At 56.5% G+C, this 15,047-nt stretch overlaps 1 protein-coding gene across 2 annotated transcripts in view; it reads left to right on the forward strand.

The window, feature by feature from the left end:
* Positions 1 to 15,047, forward strand: part of Grhl3 (grainyhead like transcription factor 3) — a 30,395-nt gene that overhangs the window by 12,107 nt on the left and 3,241 nt on the right. Inside the window, exons 3-15 of one of the 2 annotated variants that reach the window (XM_021631522.2) lie at positions 1,549 to 1,610; positions 3,015 to 3,360; positions 3,613 to 3,686; positions 4,171 to 4,324; positions 4,466 to 4,577; positions 5,515 to 5,609; positions 7,366 to 7,524; positions 7,916 to 7,994; positions 8,112 to 8,248; positions 9,664 to 9,698; positions 10,655 to 10,743; positions 11,512 to 11,597; positions 13,650 to 13,714. In XM_021631522.2, the coding sequence (XP_021487197.1) occupies positions 1,549 to 1,610; positions 3,015 to 3,360; positions 3,613 to 3,686; positions 4,171 to 4,324; positions 4,466 to 4,577; positions 5,515 to 5,609; positions 7,366 to 7,524; positions 7,916 to 7,994; positions 8,112 to 8,248; positions 9,664 to 9,698; positions 10,655 to 10,743; positions 11,512 to 11,597; positions 13,650 to 13,714 (1,493 nt within the window). The remainder of the gene's footprint in view (positions 1 to 1,548; positions 1,611 to 3,014; positions 3,361 to 3,612; positions 3,687 to 4,170; positions 4,325 to 4,465; positions 4,578 to 5,514; positions 5,610 to 7,365; positions 7,525 to 7,915; positions 7,995 to 8,111; positions 8,249 to 9,663; positions 9,699 to 10,654; positions 10,744 to 11,511; positions 11,598 to 13,649; positions 13,715 to 15,047) is intronic. The other variant, XM_021631524.2, reaches the window with a different exon arrangement.

Below are 15,047 nucleotides of genomic sequence, written 5' to 3' on the forward strand. Positions count from 1 at the left end.
CCAAATCTTTCCACCCTCCCCAATGCTCCTCTCCTGTGCCCACACCTGTCCATCTTGCTACAGGCAGCTAGCTCCTGGACAGTGACCACACATCGTGACCATTGCTGAAACCCCAGCAACCTGCCCAGCCCGCCACCTGGCACACAGCACATATCTTTCCTCCAGCCTGTTTCTAGGCCTTTCACTCTGGGACTGCTGGTTCTCAGGCCTGGGTGTTGGGCCCTTTCCCCTCTGAACCAGTTATCAGTCAGAGATATGAACTCACACATGCCATCCCCACCCCCTCCAGTACCTGTGCCTGTGCCAGACATTGCTAATAGATTGCAGACTGCATCCTCAAGGTGGATGAGGCCTCGCTGTCTTTGCTAACCAGTCCTGTGCGTTTGTGTATCTGAATTGCCACAGAGAGCAATGCTGTCCTGCTCCAATAAATGTGTGTGGATCTGCTGAGAGGACTGGCCCCGAATGTTAACATCCAAAGCCACCCTGTGCAGGGGAGGAAGGTGGGGTTGTTCGTCTGCCCTAACGTGGGGAGGAAGGTGAATTCTCTGCATGACTTCAGAGGCCCAGAGAGGCCAGGATGTATGGTTCCTGACAGAGAAGGCCCCAAGCTGTCTCTGGTCGTCATCTCAAGATAGCCGGGCTCCCCTGCCTGCTGTCTGCCTACAGACTGGCAGTCTCTGGATCCTGTCTAGCTCAGGCCAACAGAAGGGAATTTGAATGGCTACTCCAGCTCAGGGTCACGATGGAAGCCAGAATTCTCCATCCATCTTCAGATCCCAGCCTGGGGTTCACAGGGTGAGGCTGGATTGTAAAGTAAAACCCAGTGTGTGAGGCCATTCCCAAGGCTGTGCCTCTGCTAGATCCTGCTCTGAGCATCAACAGTTCTCTTCGAGGCTGCTCCAGAGGTGTTTAGTGCCTTGTCCGAGGACACACGGCCAATAGTGGTAGATCTAGGATGAGACTCAAGAAATGGACTTGCAGTCTCTGCAGAAATGGGTTTGGAGCCTAGGTTCCTTGCAGCAGAGTCTCTGACCCTCGGTCTCCCACCTAGGTCATAGCGATGGTATTGATAGAAGCTCAGGGTAGAAGGAAAAGTTAAATTAGAAAGCATTTGGTACAAGGTCTCACTTCTAGGAAGTGTTCTTTTTAACAGAGCCTCTGTTTTTGTTTTGTTTTTATCTATAGCTTTAGAGTCTCCTGAAGTGTTATAATCCCCTATTTAACATTTGAAGAAATCAGGTCCGGGAGAGGTGCAGTCATTATCCAAAGTCGCCTAGTGCTTTTGAAGTGGGGAAGGAAGCCGGCCAGGCTAGCCTGACTCCCACTTCTGTGCCCTCATCTAGCAAGCTCAAGGAAGGGCTTTCCAGTCTGGAACTTGGGGATCAGGCTCAGTCTCTGTGGTGCCTAGGGCTCCTGCAAGCTAGAAATACTCTGATTGTCTCCCAAGCATGCCAGGGCCTGGCCTCAGCCCCTGGAGGCTGGTAGGGTCCCAGTAGCCAGGCCCCAGCCAAGAGCCATCTATCACTCTCCTTCTTCTTCTCCCAGGGCCCCAAGGAAAAGCGGATACTGTCCTCCAGCACTGGTGGCCGGAATGACCAAGGAAAGAAGTAAGCTACTCAAGACCACCGCTGCCTCTTTAGACCCTCACCTGTTCTGCTCCACCAGGGACCCCTGAATGCTGGCTGGCTTTTCTGTTGAGCTTATGGGGCGCAGGGCTGAAACCCTCAGCTCCTCTTGAAACTTCTGTATTTTAACTTTCTTTAAGATCAGAGGAATAATCCAGCCCGGAGTCTCCCTGTTTCTTCCCCCTGGATTAACAGGTTTCAGAACGATTGATACCTAGCTGGGAGTGCAGCTCAGTTAGTTGTCCACCAAGCCTGAGGCCCCGAGTCCGATCCCCAGCACCACATAAAACCAGATATGCTACTGCAGGCTTTCATGATTGCCATCTCGGCATTTGAGAGGTGGAGGCAGGAGAATCAGGAGTTCAAGGTCATCCTCAGCTACATAGTGTATTTGAGGCTAGCCTAGGCTACAAGAGACCCCATCTCAAAAAAAGAAAATTATATCAGAAGACTGTCGCTAAGTTATAATAAAGCTGTCCTTGAATACACACACTCCAGATCCCAGATGCCAGTACCATGTGGCCTGGCATTTACTGCAAATACGCTTCAAAGCAGAAAAGCCTTAGAGGTAGGTTTTCTGTCCAGGCTCTAAACCCTCCTCCAGGGGGTCACCAGAGGACACCACTGTGTCCTTGCAGAAAAACTCCTAGGCTGAGCATGGCCTGCTGAGGCCTGGGGGTTAGGAGGGCAGAACCCTACCCTCTTCCTGCACTTCTTCTCTCATGGGCAATGGGGACCTCACAGAGGTCACTGCATCGGGCCGGCCAGTGGCTTCCGGAAAGTTCAAATATTTAGGGTGCCACTGCAGCTCTCCCTGGGCCCAGTGTCAGCAACAAGCTGGCCCAGGTCTTCCCCTGCGCTGCTGGATATGGTTCTGGGTGTGTGAGCTTCTCCGAAATGAATTCTACAGTTCAGCACCCTTTCAGTCACAGGGGCCTGTTTTCTGCAAAATAGTCACCAGGAATGTCTATAAAGTAAACAGTGAGAACTTCCGTGCAGTCCCATCCCTGCCTGCCCCCAACAGTTCGGAGTATGTTCTGCCTGACCTTTTTCCGAATACATACCCACCTTCTCACAGGCACACGGCCCCCCCTCCCCCACACACCTCCCAGTACAGCTGTTTTGAAGTGGGGGACATCTTGGCACAAGAGCATTTGGCTGGGAAACAAACGGCTAAACGGTCGATGTTTTGCAGGAACTGGTCCTGTAACAGCTAAAGCTGGTTGTCCCCTCGACCCAGAGCCTGGCTGACTATCCTTCCCCTCATCGCTGTAGCTGGCCCGCTGCAGTCTCTCACGTGCTGGTAGGGCCTGCATCTGACGCAGGGCACCACCAGTCCAGCCTAGAGAGATGGAGCATGCTCACTTTCCCCATCTCTCCCCCCAGGTACTACCACAGTATGGACTGTGAGCCGGAGCTTGCCCCCCTTGAGAGCCCCACGCACCTCATGAAATTTTTGACGGAGAACGTGTCTGGAAGCCCAGACTACACAGACCAGCTCAAGAAGAACAACCTGCTAGGCCTGGAGGGAACTCTACCCACCCCCGGCAAGACCGCTACCCTCCCACCGGGTCCGAGCAAGCTGGAAGCCGGCTCCATGGACAGCTACCTCCTGCCCACGGGCGACATGTATGACAGTGGCTCCCTCAACTCCTTATTTGAGAGCATTCACGGGGTTCCACCCACACAGCGCTGGCAGCCGGACAGCACCTTCAAAGAGGACCCCCAGGAGGTGAGGGCCCGCCCCTGAACCCCTCCCGGCACCCCCGGATAGATGTATGCCTGCACGGGAGGCGAGAAGACAGTAAGAAGGTCAGAGCTTTGAGACCGATGGGAGCGAGTTCTAGACCTAAGGCAGGGCTGCCACGTCCTGCTGTCCCAGCTGGTCACTGCACAGCCTGTGCGGCCGCTTGGGCAGCCCTGGCCAAGCCCTCCGCAGCCTTCACATGGTCGCTTATTCTCTTGCGGTTGTGTTTCTCTGTAGTCGCTGCTCTTCCCTGATATCCTGAAAACATCGCCGGAACCCCCGTGTCCAGAGGATTACACGAGCCTCAAGAGGTAACTCGCTTTCCTAGGACCCTTGGTCCTTAGGACAGGAATGCCACAGTATCCCTAGAACATAGCAGCATTTCCGCAGCCTGTTCCTGGCCAGGGATGGGGCTGTGAGCTAGCACCTGTTAGAAACACACAGGCCTGCAATCTCAGCCCTTGAGAGGCAGAAGCAGGGGGCTTGCTGTGAGTTTGAGGTCACCATGAGCTTCATAGTGAGTCTGCTTCATAGTGAGGCCTGCCTGGACTATACATTGAGTTCCAGACCAGTGTGGGCTCAGTTGTCCTTAGTCCTCATGACTTTGTCCCCGCTCCGGTTCTCCCTGGTTTCCTTTGGCCCTTCTTTACTAAGCTAGAACATGACTGAACGCAGCCATTCAATAGGCCGTCCCAGGACAGGAAAATAGCTACAGTAAGCCCCACCCCCCAGACCCAGGCCCCAGCCCCATGTTCCCCAGGTACCTCTGCCTCACCATCCCCTGGCTCCCCACAGTGATTTCGAGTACACGCTGGGCTCCCCCAAAGCCATTCACATCAAAGCGGGAGAGTCACCCATGGCCTACCTCAACAAGGGTCAGTTCTACCCGGTCACCCTGCGCACCCCAGCGGGAGGCAAAGGCCTGGCTCTGTCCTCCAGCAAAGTCAAGGTGCGTGGGACAGCTTGGGGAGGGGGGCGGGGTGAGCGTCAAGGGGCTGGGGCTAAAGCGGACGGCTGGGCCACGCTCCGGGAGGGAGCCTGGTGCCTGGGCCCCCGGACCAGGGTGACGCAATCCTCGGTGAACTTGCAGAGCATGGTGATGGTCGTGTTTGATAACGACAAGGTCCCCGTGGAGCAGCTGCGCTTCTGGAGACACTGGCATTCCCGGCAGCCCACCGCCAAGCAGCGAGTCATTGACGTGGGTGAGAGCAAGCCCCATGCCTCCCCCACCCCGCACCCCTTCCCTCTCCTACCCCAGACCAAACCTAGGGGGGCTCAGTGCAGGGGATCACCGATGGAAGCAGCAGCCGCTCTTTTCTGTTCTGCTCTGGGGTAGACGGGGCCGAGGGCCCAGGCAATGGCGGTGAATGGGCCCTGTGGTGTTGGCCACCGTGGGGAACAGCATGGAGCCGAAGTGGGAGGTTGGCTTGACCAACATGCGGGAAGCCCTGGGTTGCGTCCCAAGCACTACGTAAAACTGGCGTGGTGACGCAGACTTGTAGTTCCTGCGCTTGGGAGGTGGAGACCGGAAGCGCCGTTTAAGGTCATCTTGACTACACAGGCTTCAAAGACCCCGTCTTAAAAGGGGGTGGGAGTCCTGAGCCACCTTCTCCCTGGACCACTCCAGCAGCTAAAGAGCCAGCCCAAGTTCTGTCCGTCCTTTTCTTTTTGCCTTTATGACCTATGTCCCTGTCCCTTCCTGTACCTCAGTTTATCTGACTGTCAAATGGCAGGCGGCCGGCTGCCTGGCGGTGTGCAGGTCGGGACTGATGGAGGACTTGGCTGAGAGGTGGACGGTGGAGCAATTGGGAGAACGGGCTTAAGAACCAGAGAGCGTGCTCCTTGCTCGGCCTTTTGTTAGCTCTGCGACCTTGGGCGAGAAACCCAACCTCTCTGAATAAAGTAAAGAGAGGGTTAGGAAGCTTCGCTGAGGCTTGCCGTGTACCAGTACTGCATCCATGCCAGCCGCCAGGGTCCCCACGCTATGCTGTCCTCACCGCATTCCCTAAGAGACCTTCTATGTCTTAGCTTGGGGGTAGGGATACACATTCTTGCCCCGAGTGAGGTTGGGTTCACAGCCCCCTCCCCGCCGCGCCCCTGTCTCTTTCCCGCTGACGCTCTGGTCTCCTACGCTTTCAGCCGACTGTAAGGAAAACTTCAACACGGTCCAGCACATCGAGGAGGTGGCTTACAATGCGCTCTCCTTTGTGTGGAATGTCAACGAGGAGGCCAAGGTCAGTGCGGGCTTGGGTCGGGTGACCCAAGGCTTGATGGGCCCCTGGGCGGCACCCAGGAAGGTGGTGGCATTCACAGGCTCATCAGAGGCGCGGGCCCGGGGCCAACGATCTGGGCTACACCCAGCCCTTCCCCTCAGAAGGCATGTCACTGTGTCACACTGTAGCCCCAAGTGACTGGTGGCGAGGGGGATCAGGTGACTGCTCAGCTCATCAGAGCCTTACGGGAAGGGGCTCAAAGCTCCAGGCGGCTTGCTGATGCTGGCTCAGAAGTGGCAGGCGAGGGAGAAATGGCAGGGGAGACATTGGCTTCTGTGAGGCTTTGGGCCGTGGTGAGCTCCCACTCCCGTGTCTAAGAGGTCAGAACAAGGCACAGCCTTGGGGCCGGTGGAGTATGATGCCAGGGAGAGGGAGATGCCACCGTTTCCTTCATGGCAGCTTGAAGCCCAAGCCTGCTCCCCACCCAGGTGCCTGAGCCTGTCACCAGCTGGGCACTTAAACCATTTCTGTGCAGAAAGCTGTGAAAAGGGCATCAGCCTCGCCCTTGGGGGCTGGCTGACCTCTCTCTAGATGTCCTTCCACGCCCAGAACAGGCTCTGCACACCCACCAAGCCTGGGACCACTCATCCCAAAGGCATCTGTGGACCCCTGCCTCGCCTGGAGGGACTTAGAGAAGACATGGAGGAGACAGGGGCAGGCCCAGCTGGCGTGGTTGTTATTCAAACAGAGCTAGGGGCTAGAGGAGGAGCCTGCCAGTCATGGGAGGTGGGAGAGTGAGTTTCATGGGAAGGGAGAGGTGGGTTTCGGTGGGGATTTTTCTCACGGCCTTCATACCTCCAGGCCTGGGTCTCGGCACTAGCTGGGGGCCCGTGGAGGCTGCATCACAGCTGGATGGGGTGAGGGGAGCTCCCCCAAAGCCTGTGATGGAAGGGGTCTGTGGAGATGTGCCTCCCGCCCCATCCCCACCATTCAGGTCAGGACTCTTGTCAGAGACCAAGCCCAGACTAGGCCAGTAGGGTCTGGCCCTGAGCCTGCCAGGGTTGAGACAGGCCCCAGGCTGGCATTGAGACAACACGGGCTGTCGGTCGACTTTGAACCGAATCCTCACCAGAGTTCTCCAGCACCCGTGACTGACAAGACTAAGGGTGAACTCTCCCAGGCTCTCAGGGTATGTTCACCTACCCCATCTGTAGGTAAAACAGACGGGGTCTGAGGAAGCTCATAGCATCTGTCCCAGCCGCAAGCTGGCAAGCTTCCCACTGCAGACCAGGGGGACCAGGTCCAGGCTCATGGACCCCAACTCCCTAGAGAACAAGCAACAGCAATTCCGGCTCTCTTGGCCTCCATAGCTGTAGAATAGAGGCAACCTGGGTGGCCGCTGGCCACAGATGGCACCAGACTACCTGGATGCCCAGATCCTGTGCTGGCTGTCGTAATTGGTCATTAGCGTTAAGGGGCTGTGTCACCTTCTGTGCGCCTGCGTCAGCAGGAACACTGTGTCCCTAACTTGCTTCAAACTGTAGAGATGTAAACCTTCAGATTGACAGTCCTCAAAGGACCCTTAGTCCTCCCAGGGTGGGACACCCTCAGGAAGCCAGAAAGGGGACATCAGCCTGGCTCTATCAGCACCCCTTCCTGTCTGTGAAAGGGAAGCGGGTGGTGACGCCTGCCTGCAGGGCCCAAGATGGCTGAAGGGTATTCACTGAACCCTGAGCTCTGAGTAGGCCGCTTACCCGGCTCCCTGCTCTGTCCCCAGGTGTTCATCGGTGTCAACTGTCTGAGCACCGACTTCTCCTCGCAGAAGGGGGTGAAGGGTGTCCCCCTGAACTTGCAGATAGACACCTATGACTGTGGAGCGGGCACCGAGCGCCTGGTCCACCGTGCCGTCTGCCAGATCAAGATCTTCTGTGACAAGGTGGGGTGGGGGACAGGAGACACTGCCGGGTCTCTGGGAGGCCTGTCCCACTCTGTCACTCTCTCTCTCCGTGTGCTCATCCCTTGCTTAGTATGTCCTCACATCTGTGTTTCTGCCCCTTCTGCAGGGTCTGTAAGTCTGGCTCTGTGACTCCTGTAACCCTCCTCATTCCTCTCTCTCTCTCTCTCTCTCTCTCTCTCTCTCTCTCTGTGTGTGTGTGTGTGTGTGTGTAAGCTTTCTTCTTCACCTCTCTCAAGATCTGACCTGACTTTAGGGAGGTGGGGCCTCATGCTGGTACCTTCCCATTTCCGACTCTCCCTGTAGTCTGGCCCTGTGTTTAAGATGCAAAGCAGCCGGTGTAGACCTGGCTGAGCAGCACCTCTCTTTGCAGGGAGCCGAGAGGAAGATGCGTGATGATGAGAGGAAGCAGTTTCGAAGGAAGGTCAAGTGCCCAGACTCCGGCAACAATGGTCAGTGAACAGTGCACGGGGTGCCAGCTGGAGTGGGCCAAGGGGAGGAAGGCCAGAGAAGGTGGGCAGGGGCTTGTAAGAAGGGACCTCGAGGCTCAGTGGCGTCTTTTTTCCCAGCAGGCATCAAGGGCTGCCTGCTGTCAGGCTTCCGGGGCAACGAGACCACATACCTGAGGCCCGAAGCTGACCTGGAGACCCAGCCTGTGCTGTTCGTCCCCAACCTGCACTTCTCCGGCCTGCAGCGCCCAGGAGGGGTGAGAGCAGGGGAGGTGGGAGAGGGATGAGGACGGGTCCTGGATCCACGTTCTTAGGGGCTTTACTTGCTAACATCACAATGGCCTGTTAGGACATTTTCTGGTCCTGCTATTTAAAAGCTAGAAAAAAACTGCTTCTGTTGAACTGCAAGGGGTTCAGAAGTGACCAGGGACCAGGAGAGGACGAAGCCTCAGGGACCTGTCATGAGGGAAGAAGCAATAGAGTCTCTCTCCATCAAACCTTCTGAGCTTGTGCTCACACGGAAGAGGTTCACTGGAGCCACGTCTGGGCTGGGTGGCCGGTCTCAGGCACAGACATTATGAGAACCCAGCAACCCTACAACAGTGTCTTGACCTCACTGCACTCCCATGAGTTAACCATATTGGGATCGAGGGTCAGGATGGAGGCACATCCTGAAACCACATAGTCCAACTCAGAAGATCAAATTCCGGGTGCTGTTGGCCACTGGTTCCTCTGCCTGGTTAGCTGGCGATGCCAGCCCTGAGCGCCTGCAGCCAGGAGACACTAGGCCTGGACTTGGCTCTGTTATCTCTCTCCTGCATAGCCATCCTTCGAGGGAAACCAGTCTGTTCCCTTTGCCAGACACGGCCAACAGCCAGCCTCGCCTCTGTCTGCTTCAGTGTCTATTAGCTGGCCACTTCCTTCCCTTGAAGGCCCAGCTCCCACGGCTCCCTGGGGGCATTTGAAGATCGGGCCAGGGTACCTAAGCGCTTGGTGTCTGACTTGGGAGGAGTGTCGCAGAGGAGAGCCACCAGCACAGAGTAGGTCCAACACACCCACACACCTATGCCATCCTTTCCCTGCTCCTGGAGCATGCTGGCAGCCTCTGCCGCCTCCGCAGTGGCATCAGCCCTTCTCTACCTGTTCTGTCTGTGACCTGAGGCCTCCGGAAGGAGGATGCTCAGTAGGCCTGGCGGCCGAAGCTGGGTAGGCAGCTGTTCCGTGGGAGACTAGTGTCGGTACAGAGCGAGGAAGAGTTGGCCCTGGGGAAAGGAAGTTGCGCAGTGTGGCCCTGAGTCATCTTTTGCCCTCTCCGGGCCTGGGTGCTCCCCACAGAGAGCCTCCCAGGGGATGCCCACTGGACAGGGCAGTAGCAGTGGCAGGAGACATGCAGCGTGCTCAGGGACAGTGCTCCAGCTTCGTCGTCCCCTTATCACTCGTCCCCAGCTTCGGGCACAGTAACTGCAGCTCGCTGCCTCTGCCGGCAGCGCTATAGTCGGTCCACTGTGTCCCTGAGTCCCCAACTCAACAGCCCCAGCTCGACAGTTCCTCCTGACTTAAGACCCCAACTCACTTAGGTATTCCTCTGTGCGGGACAGGGAAGGCTCTAATGTGGTACCCATCCCCCTTCCTTCCTGGGCCTGACCAGAAATATCTGTTCTCTTTGTTGCAGGTTGTCCCCTCAGCAGGACACAGCAGCTCTGACAGGTACAGAAGCAGCAGGCAGGGGTCCTGTCCTTATCCAATCCCCATCCCCCTCGCAAGGCCTCCTGTCCTTTCCCCCTGCTGCCTGGAGCCAGGCCTGTGTCCTCCCTGCCCACTGAAACCGCCTGGGTTTTTATGGGCTTGCCTTACATGGAAAGTTGGCAAATCTCTGGCGAGACACCTGCTTGTAAAAAATAAAGGCAGAGAGAAGCCTCTGAGATGCGGATACGCACTCGGAGAGCACAGGGCAGCTATGCTGGACACCCCTCTCCCAACACATCACCTCCAGAGGCTGGAACAGTCACCCATGCCCTTCCCTCTGTCAGACACAGCCTCCGCCCCAGCAGCTGTGGGGGACCCCTGAATGTGTAGAGGGTGAGGCAGAAGGGCAGGGCAGCATGAGTGTGTGGCCCTAACTGGCTTGGCTTTGCACACAATCCATTCTCCCCTATAAACAGCGTGTATATTTTATATGGGGCTTTTGCTTCAAATTCTCTCTCTCTCACCAACTCATCCCAGCCCTGGCAGGTCAGACGGGCAGAGTCATGGCTACCCTCTAATGAGGAAACCAGGGCTCAAAGAAGGGATGTAGCTTAATCGTATTCATCCAGCTGTTAAGTAGCAGGGACAGGACTTGAACCAAAGCCGGTCTCCCTCCAGCCCCACAGCCCCCACTCCTCCACGTACCCGTCCTTGGCTAGAAGATACAACGTGGGTGATGCTAACAGTCCACTCTGATTAAGGCCGTGCATGTCCCCTGCCACCTCCTATAGAATCACAGCTCTTTCCGTGCCCTGCTTCTCTCTAAGGTCAAGGAACCCAGCCTTGCGTGCTGCCAGACCTGCACCCATCCTTAGGACTTCACCTTGATGCCAATACTTTGTTATCCCTTCCTGGGGGTTCTCTGCCCGCTGGAGGGACAGCTGTCCTCACCAGCCCCGCTCTGCTGTTCCCCACAGGCTGCCCCTGAAGCGTACCTGCTCACCCTTCGCTGAGGAGTTTGAGCCTCTTCCCTCCAAACAGGCCAAGGAAGATGACCTTCAGAGAGGTAGGCCGAGCCCTGTGGGTCCCTCAGAGCCCTCCAAAAGGCCCCAGAGCCTTCCCAGAAGCCCCATGCATCAACCCTATAAGGCCTTCCGTGAGGTTTCCCCCCTTCTCCAAAAAGGCCTGGTTTACTCCTTGGAGTGTGTTTAGGCCAAGGCTTGGGGGGCGGCTCAGAACATCCCAGGCCTTAGACAGATGGCCACAGACATGGAGGACATCTGTGGCTTTGACCCTGCTTGGACATGTCTATCCCAGGGCAGCTGGCAGCAGTGACAAACCTTGGGCTGGCAGAGACCCACACTTATCTGAGTGGAGAAGACTTGGGTGGGCTCCCATGTCCACTTGCCTGGCTCTGACACCCTTAAGTCTGCGACTTGGGGGAGAAGGCACAGAAGCACCCAGAGGCTTAGGTGACCTTAGGGAAGTATCTACCAGCAGCCAACATCGAAGGCCTCCAGCAAGTCAGGAACCAAGCTTAGCAATGCACTTGGGGTTTCCGGACACTGCCCCTGATTCCTGCTCGGAAGTAGGGGTCAAGGACACCAACTTATGTACAAAATATTGCTCAATGGTGTTGAAATGACCCTTTCAAGGTCAGCGGCTGCTGTGCAGCAGAGCCAGACCCAAGATTCAAACTCCCAGCAAAGTCAGGGTAGTGTAGAAAGTGCTGGATGCCAGCTCAGCCTGGGTTAAGGTCATGCCCTTTGAGGCCCTTCTCCATCCCTTGAGATCCTCCCGTGCTCAGTGTCCTCTGTTCCCCCTTGGTTTTCAGTTCTGTTGTATGTGAGGAGAGAGACAGAGGAAGTGTTTGATGCGCTCATGTTGAAGACCCCGGACCTGAAGGGGCTGAGGAATGCGGTAAGGGGCCTCTTCCCACCGGAGGGCTCTGGTGGTCTGCTTTCCCACCCCAAAGGGGGCTGGGGCCCCGCTCGGGGTGCGCCTCCCGATCTTATCGCCCTGTCAGAACCCTGCCCCGCCCTGAGAGTCACACACACCATAAATCCTCCTTAATCTGATGGCTGCTGTCTGACAGCCCAGGGCTTTTGTTGGCTTTGCAAACCTGTTTCTGTTTTAATGGGAAAGAAAAGCCCCACACACAGAAAGGCCAGGCCCAGAGAGGCTCATTTTTCCCTCCCAGGGGGGCCTCATTCCTCCTGCTCTCAGGACCTGGGGGTGGCTGAGGGCGGGACTGTATCTGGGCAAAGAGACCTTCCCCTACCCCAGCCATCTGCGAGCAGGCAGAACAGCCCAGCCTAGACAAGCGCATGTCCTCTCTGGCCATCGAGGTCACCGGGGCCTTGGACTTGAAGGTGATTAAGACTGTAGTGGGGGGGGGGACTCTTAGCAGCCTTGATGGACCACTTAATGGAGGCCCATCCACCAGGCGTTTTGCATTGCCATCCATGAGCGCCTCCCTTTCTCCACTGGGCACTGTTTAGCATCGCCTCACTCTGAGAGGCCAGGGACTTGCCAAGGGTGGTATAAGTGCCAGGCCAGCCCAAGCTCTCTGCCCTCTGGGCTGCCCGCGCTTGTAATGTATTGTCGGCATGCTTGGCGTCAGCCCCAGGAAGCTGGGCTCACAGAAAGCCATTCAAGTCCCTTGAACACAGATACAGTCTCCAGGCTAAGCAGCCGTGTGCCGGATTAGCTCGGCCTGCATCTCTCTTGACTTCCCTGTTTCCAGGGGAGCGGAGCTTGCCACTTCTCCAGACAGCCCACGCCACCTCAGTCCAGTTTTCCTCCAAGGGCTTCCGTAGACAGGCTTGAGATCTTCTCCCTGGCAGCTTCCGGCTACACTGCCATTGAAATAAAACCTAGGGACATTTTCTAGCTTGCAGGGATCTCTGTCCGGAATGCCCAGAGAGGACCACCTGCCACTGGTATCCCAGGCCTGGGCCTAACCACAGCTTTGTTCCACTAGGCATCAGCATTTGACTGAGCTCCTTTCAGAGCTGTTCTGTGTATCTCCATCCTATTAGCACGCCCACTTCACAAAAGTGAAACTAAGAGAGACACAGGAAAGGCTGTTCCAAGTCCTGCAGCTCCCCGGGGTTCCAGAGGCAGAAGTAGGCAGACCTCTGTAGGCCAGCCTGGTCTACATAGTAAGTTCCAGGACAGCCAGGGAGATAGAGTGATCTGCCTCAAACAACAGCAAAAGGTTATGCAGCTCCAGTGTGGGGCAGGGACCACGTGTCTGGGCCCAATCAGGCTCCTCAGCAACCTCGGAGCCACGGCTGCCTCATCTGTAGAGGAAACTGCCACGTGGACGTAATGGGCCTTAAGGCTCTGAGCCAGGCCTGGGTGCTACCCCATCAACTGCAGTGACCAGCTCCTGCCCAGGAGAGGAACACAGGGGTCACCTCACCTCACTGCAGGGTCAGGAGTATGCCCACTGCTCCCAGGACAGTGACAGAGTGTACCCATGGGGGCTTTGGTCTATAGCAATCAGGTCATTTAATTCTTCCAGCAGTCCTCTGGGGTGGACCTGCTGGCTCTCCCCACAAAGATTCTGCATACGGTCGCCAGCCAGTGACAATAGATCCCTAGGCATGGATCCCAATGTCAGACCCTAGGTGAGGACCAGGGCAAGCAGCAGGTGCGCAGCCAGGTATTTCATAGACGCTAAAGTGCAGTTCGCTGAGTGTTTCCTGTGATTGGACCAACCATAAGGGGATAGAGAATGGCGTCAGACCCCCTATGTGTGGTGTAACTGTGAACACTCACAGAGGAGAAGGTACGCACCCAGGGGCCGATGATGTTCACCTCAGGGAAACAGGATCGTTGTAATTCTCTTCGCTTTCCCACAGTGCCAATATTACTTTTATAACCACCATGTAAAAGAGAGTGGTACAAAGTGTGAATCAATCCATTATGGCCCCAGGCAGTGAAACCCTACCTTTTCCCTTCCAGATCTCTGAGAAGTATGGGCTCCCCGAGGAGAATATTTGCAAAGTCTACAAGAAATGCAAGCGAGGGTAGGTGCTGCTTCAGCCCTCCTGTCTGTCGGCTACTCGGAACCACCAAGGCTGTGTGCTTGGCCTTGGTGGGGTAGCAGTGAGGGTGACGAGTCCCTCAGTGAGGCCAAGGCCAGGGTCACCTCTCCCCATGCAGAAACCAGGGTGAGGGTGGCAGGGAGGTACAAGGGTCTTCTCACAAGTGACCCTCCTGACATAGAGAGGGAGTGAGGGGATCACTCATGAGAAGACCCAAGTTCAAGTCCCCAAACCACCAGAGAACAAAGATCCTTCCTCACTCTTGGGTTGTTCATTGTAGCAACCACCGTTCACGCAGACTAAGCTCGTCTCGTTAAACCCCCCTCGTCACATTGGCAGGGAGGTAACATGGCCCACATTTCACAGGGAGGGAAACCGAGAGTCGGAGGTGATAAGCAGGGGTGGGAGCAGGAGCAGTGAGCAAAGGCCCAGGAGGTGAGAAGGCCCAGGAAGGCCACCCCAGGCAGAGTGTGTGTGACCGGAAGGGGTGGCTGCCGTGAGCCTAAGAGAGAATTTGAGTAGGGCTTAAGTTGAAGAGCCCAGTTAAAGAAGCTCCAAGGTTCTCTTCCACTGCCAGGCTGGAGCCGGCAGGAGAGAAACAGGCCATACCCTCTGGGACCTGCCAGTCTTCCAGCTGCTCTGCCTAGAGCACAGCTGGCTGCCTCTAGACACTCTGACCCCAGATGCACCTACACGTGACCCACGTGTGTTCTCCCATCGAGAAGGCCTTGCACAATAAAGCCCATGCCCAGGCCTGGCTCCCTTCCGCCAGCCCAGCTCACCTTCCCTATTCAGGCTCCCAGCTTAGCCTCCAGTGCGAAAGGCTGGACTGTAGGAGCCATTTGGTGTGGGTTTTGTCTGTGTGGGGGGTCTCCCCCTCCCACCACCCCCATCCTCCACCTCCCACCAAGTTTCGGTTTCATACAGAGGCTCACACACTGTCTGCAGTCAACTCTGCTTCTTGTCTGCTTTGCCCAGACAAGCCCAGCCCCGCTTCTTCAGCGCCACGGCCACCTACCCTGCTTCCTGCCCCTCTTGTGCAGGGCTCCCCTGAAAACCCTACCCCAGGCCAGGCTGAGGGGCCAGGGATATCCTTTGTGTACAATGGGAAGCTGATGAGCTTTGAGGAGCACACCTCTGCCTCCTGGCTCTTTCGCCAGAGGCCTTCCCATCAACACAGGCAGCTGCACAGACTGTAATTGTAATGACTTCCGTCATGGAAGCTCTTCTTCCCTCAGGCCAGATGCTGTCCTCGCTGATGCCTGGCATCGTCTGGTTGGCCTCTGAGCTTGGTGGGAATCTTCCCTGTTCCTAC

The sequence above is a fragment of the Meriones unguiculatus genome, chromosome 3 (genome assembly GCF_030254825.1).
Source record: "Meriones unguiculatus strain TT.TT164.6M chromosome 3, Bangor_MerUng_6.1, whole genome shotgun sequence".
NCBI classification, from domain to species: Eukaryota; Metazoa; Chordata; class Mammalia; order Rodentia; family Muridae; genus Meriones; species Meriones unguiculatus.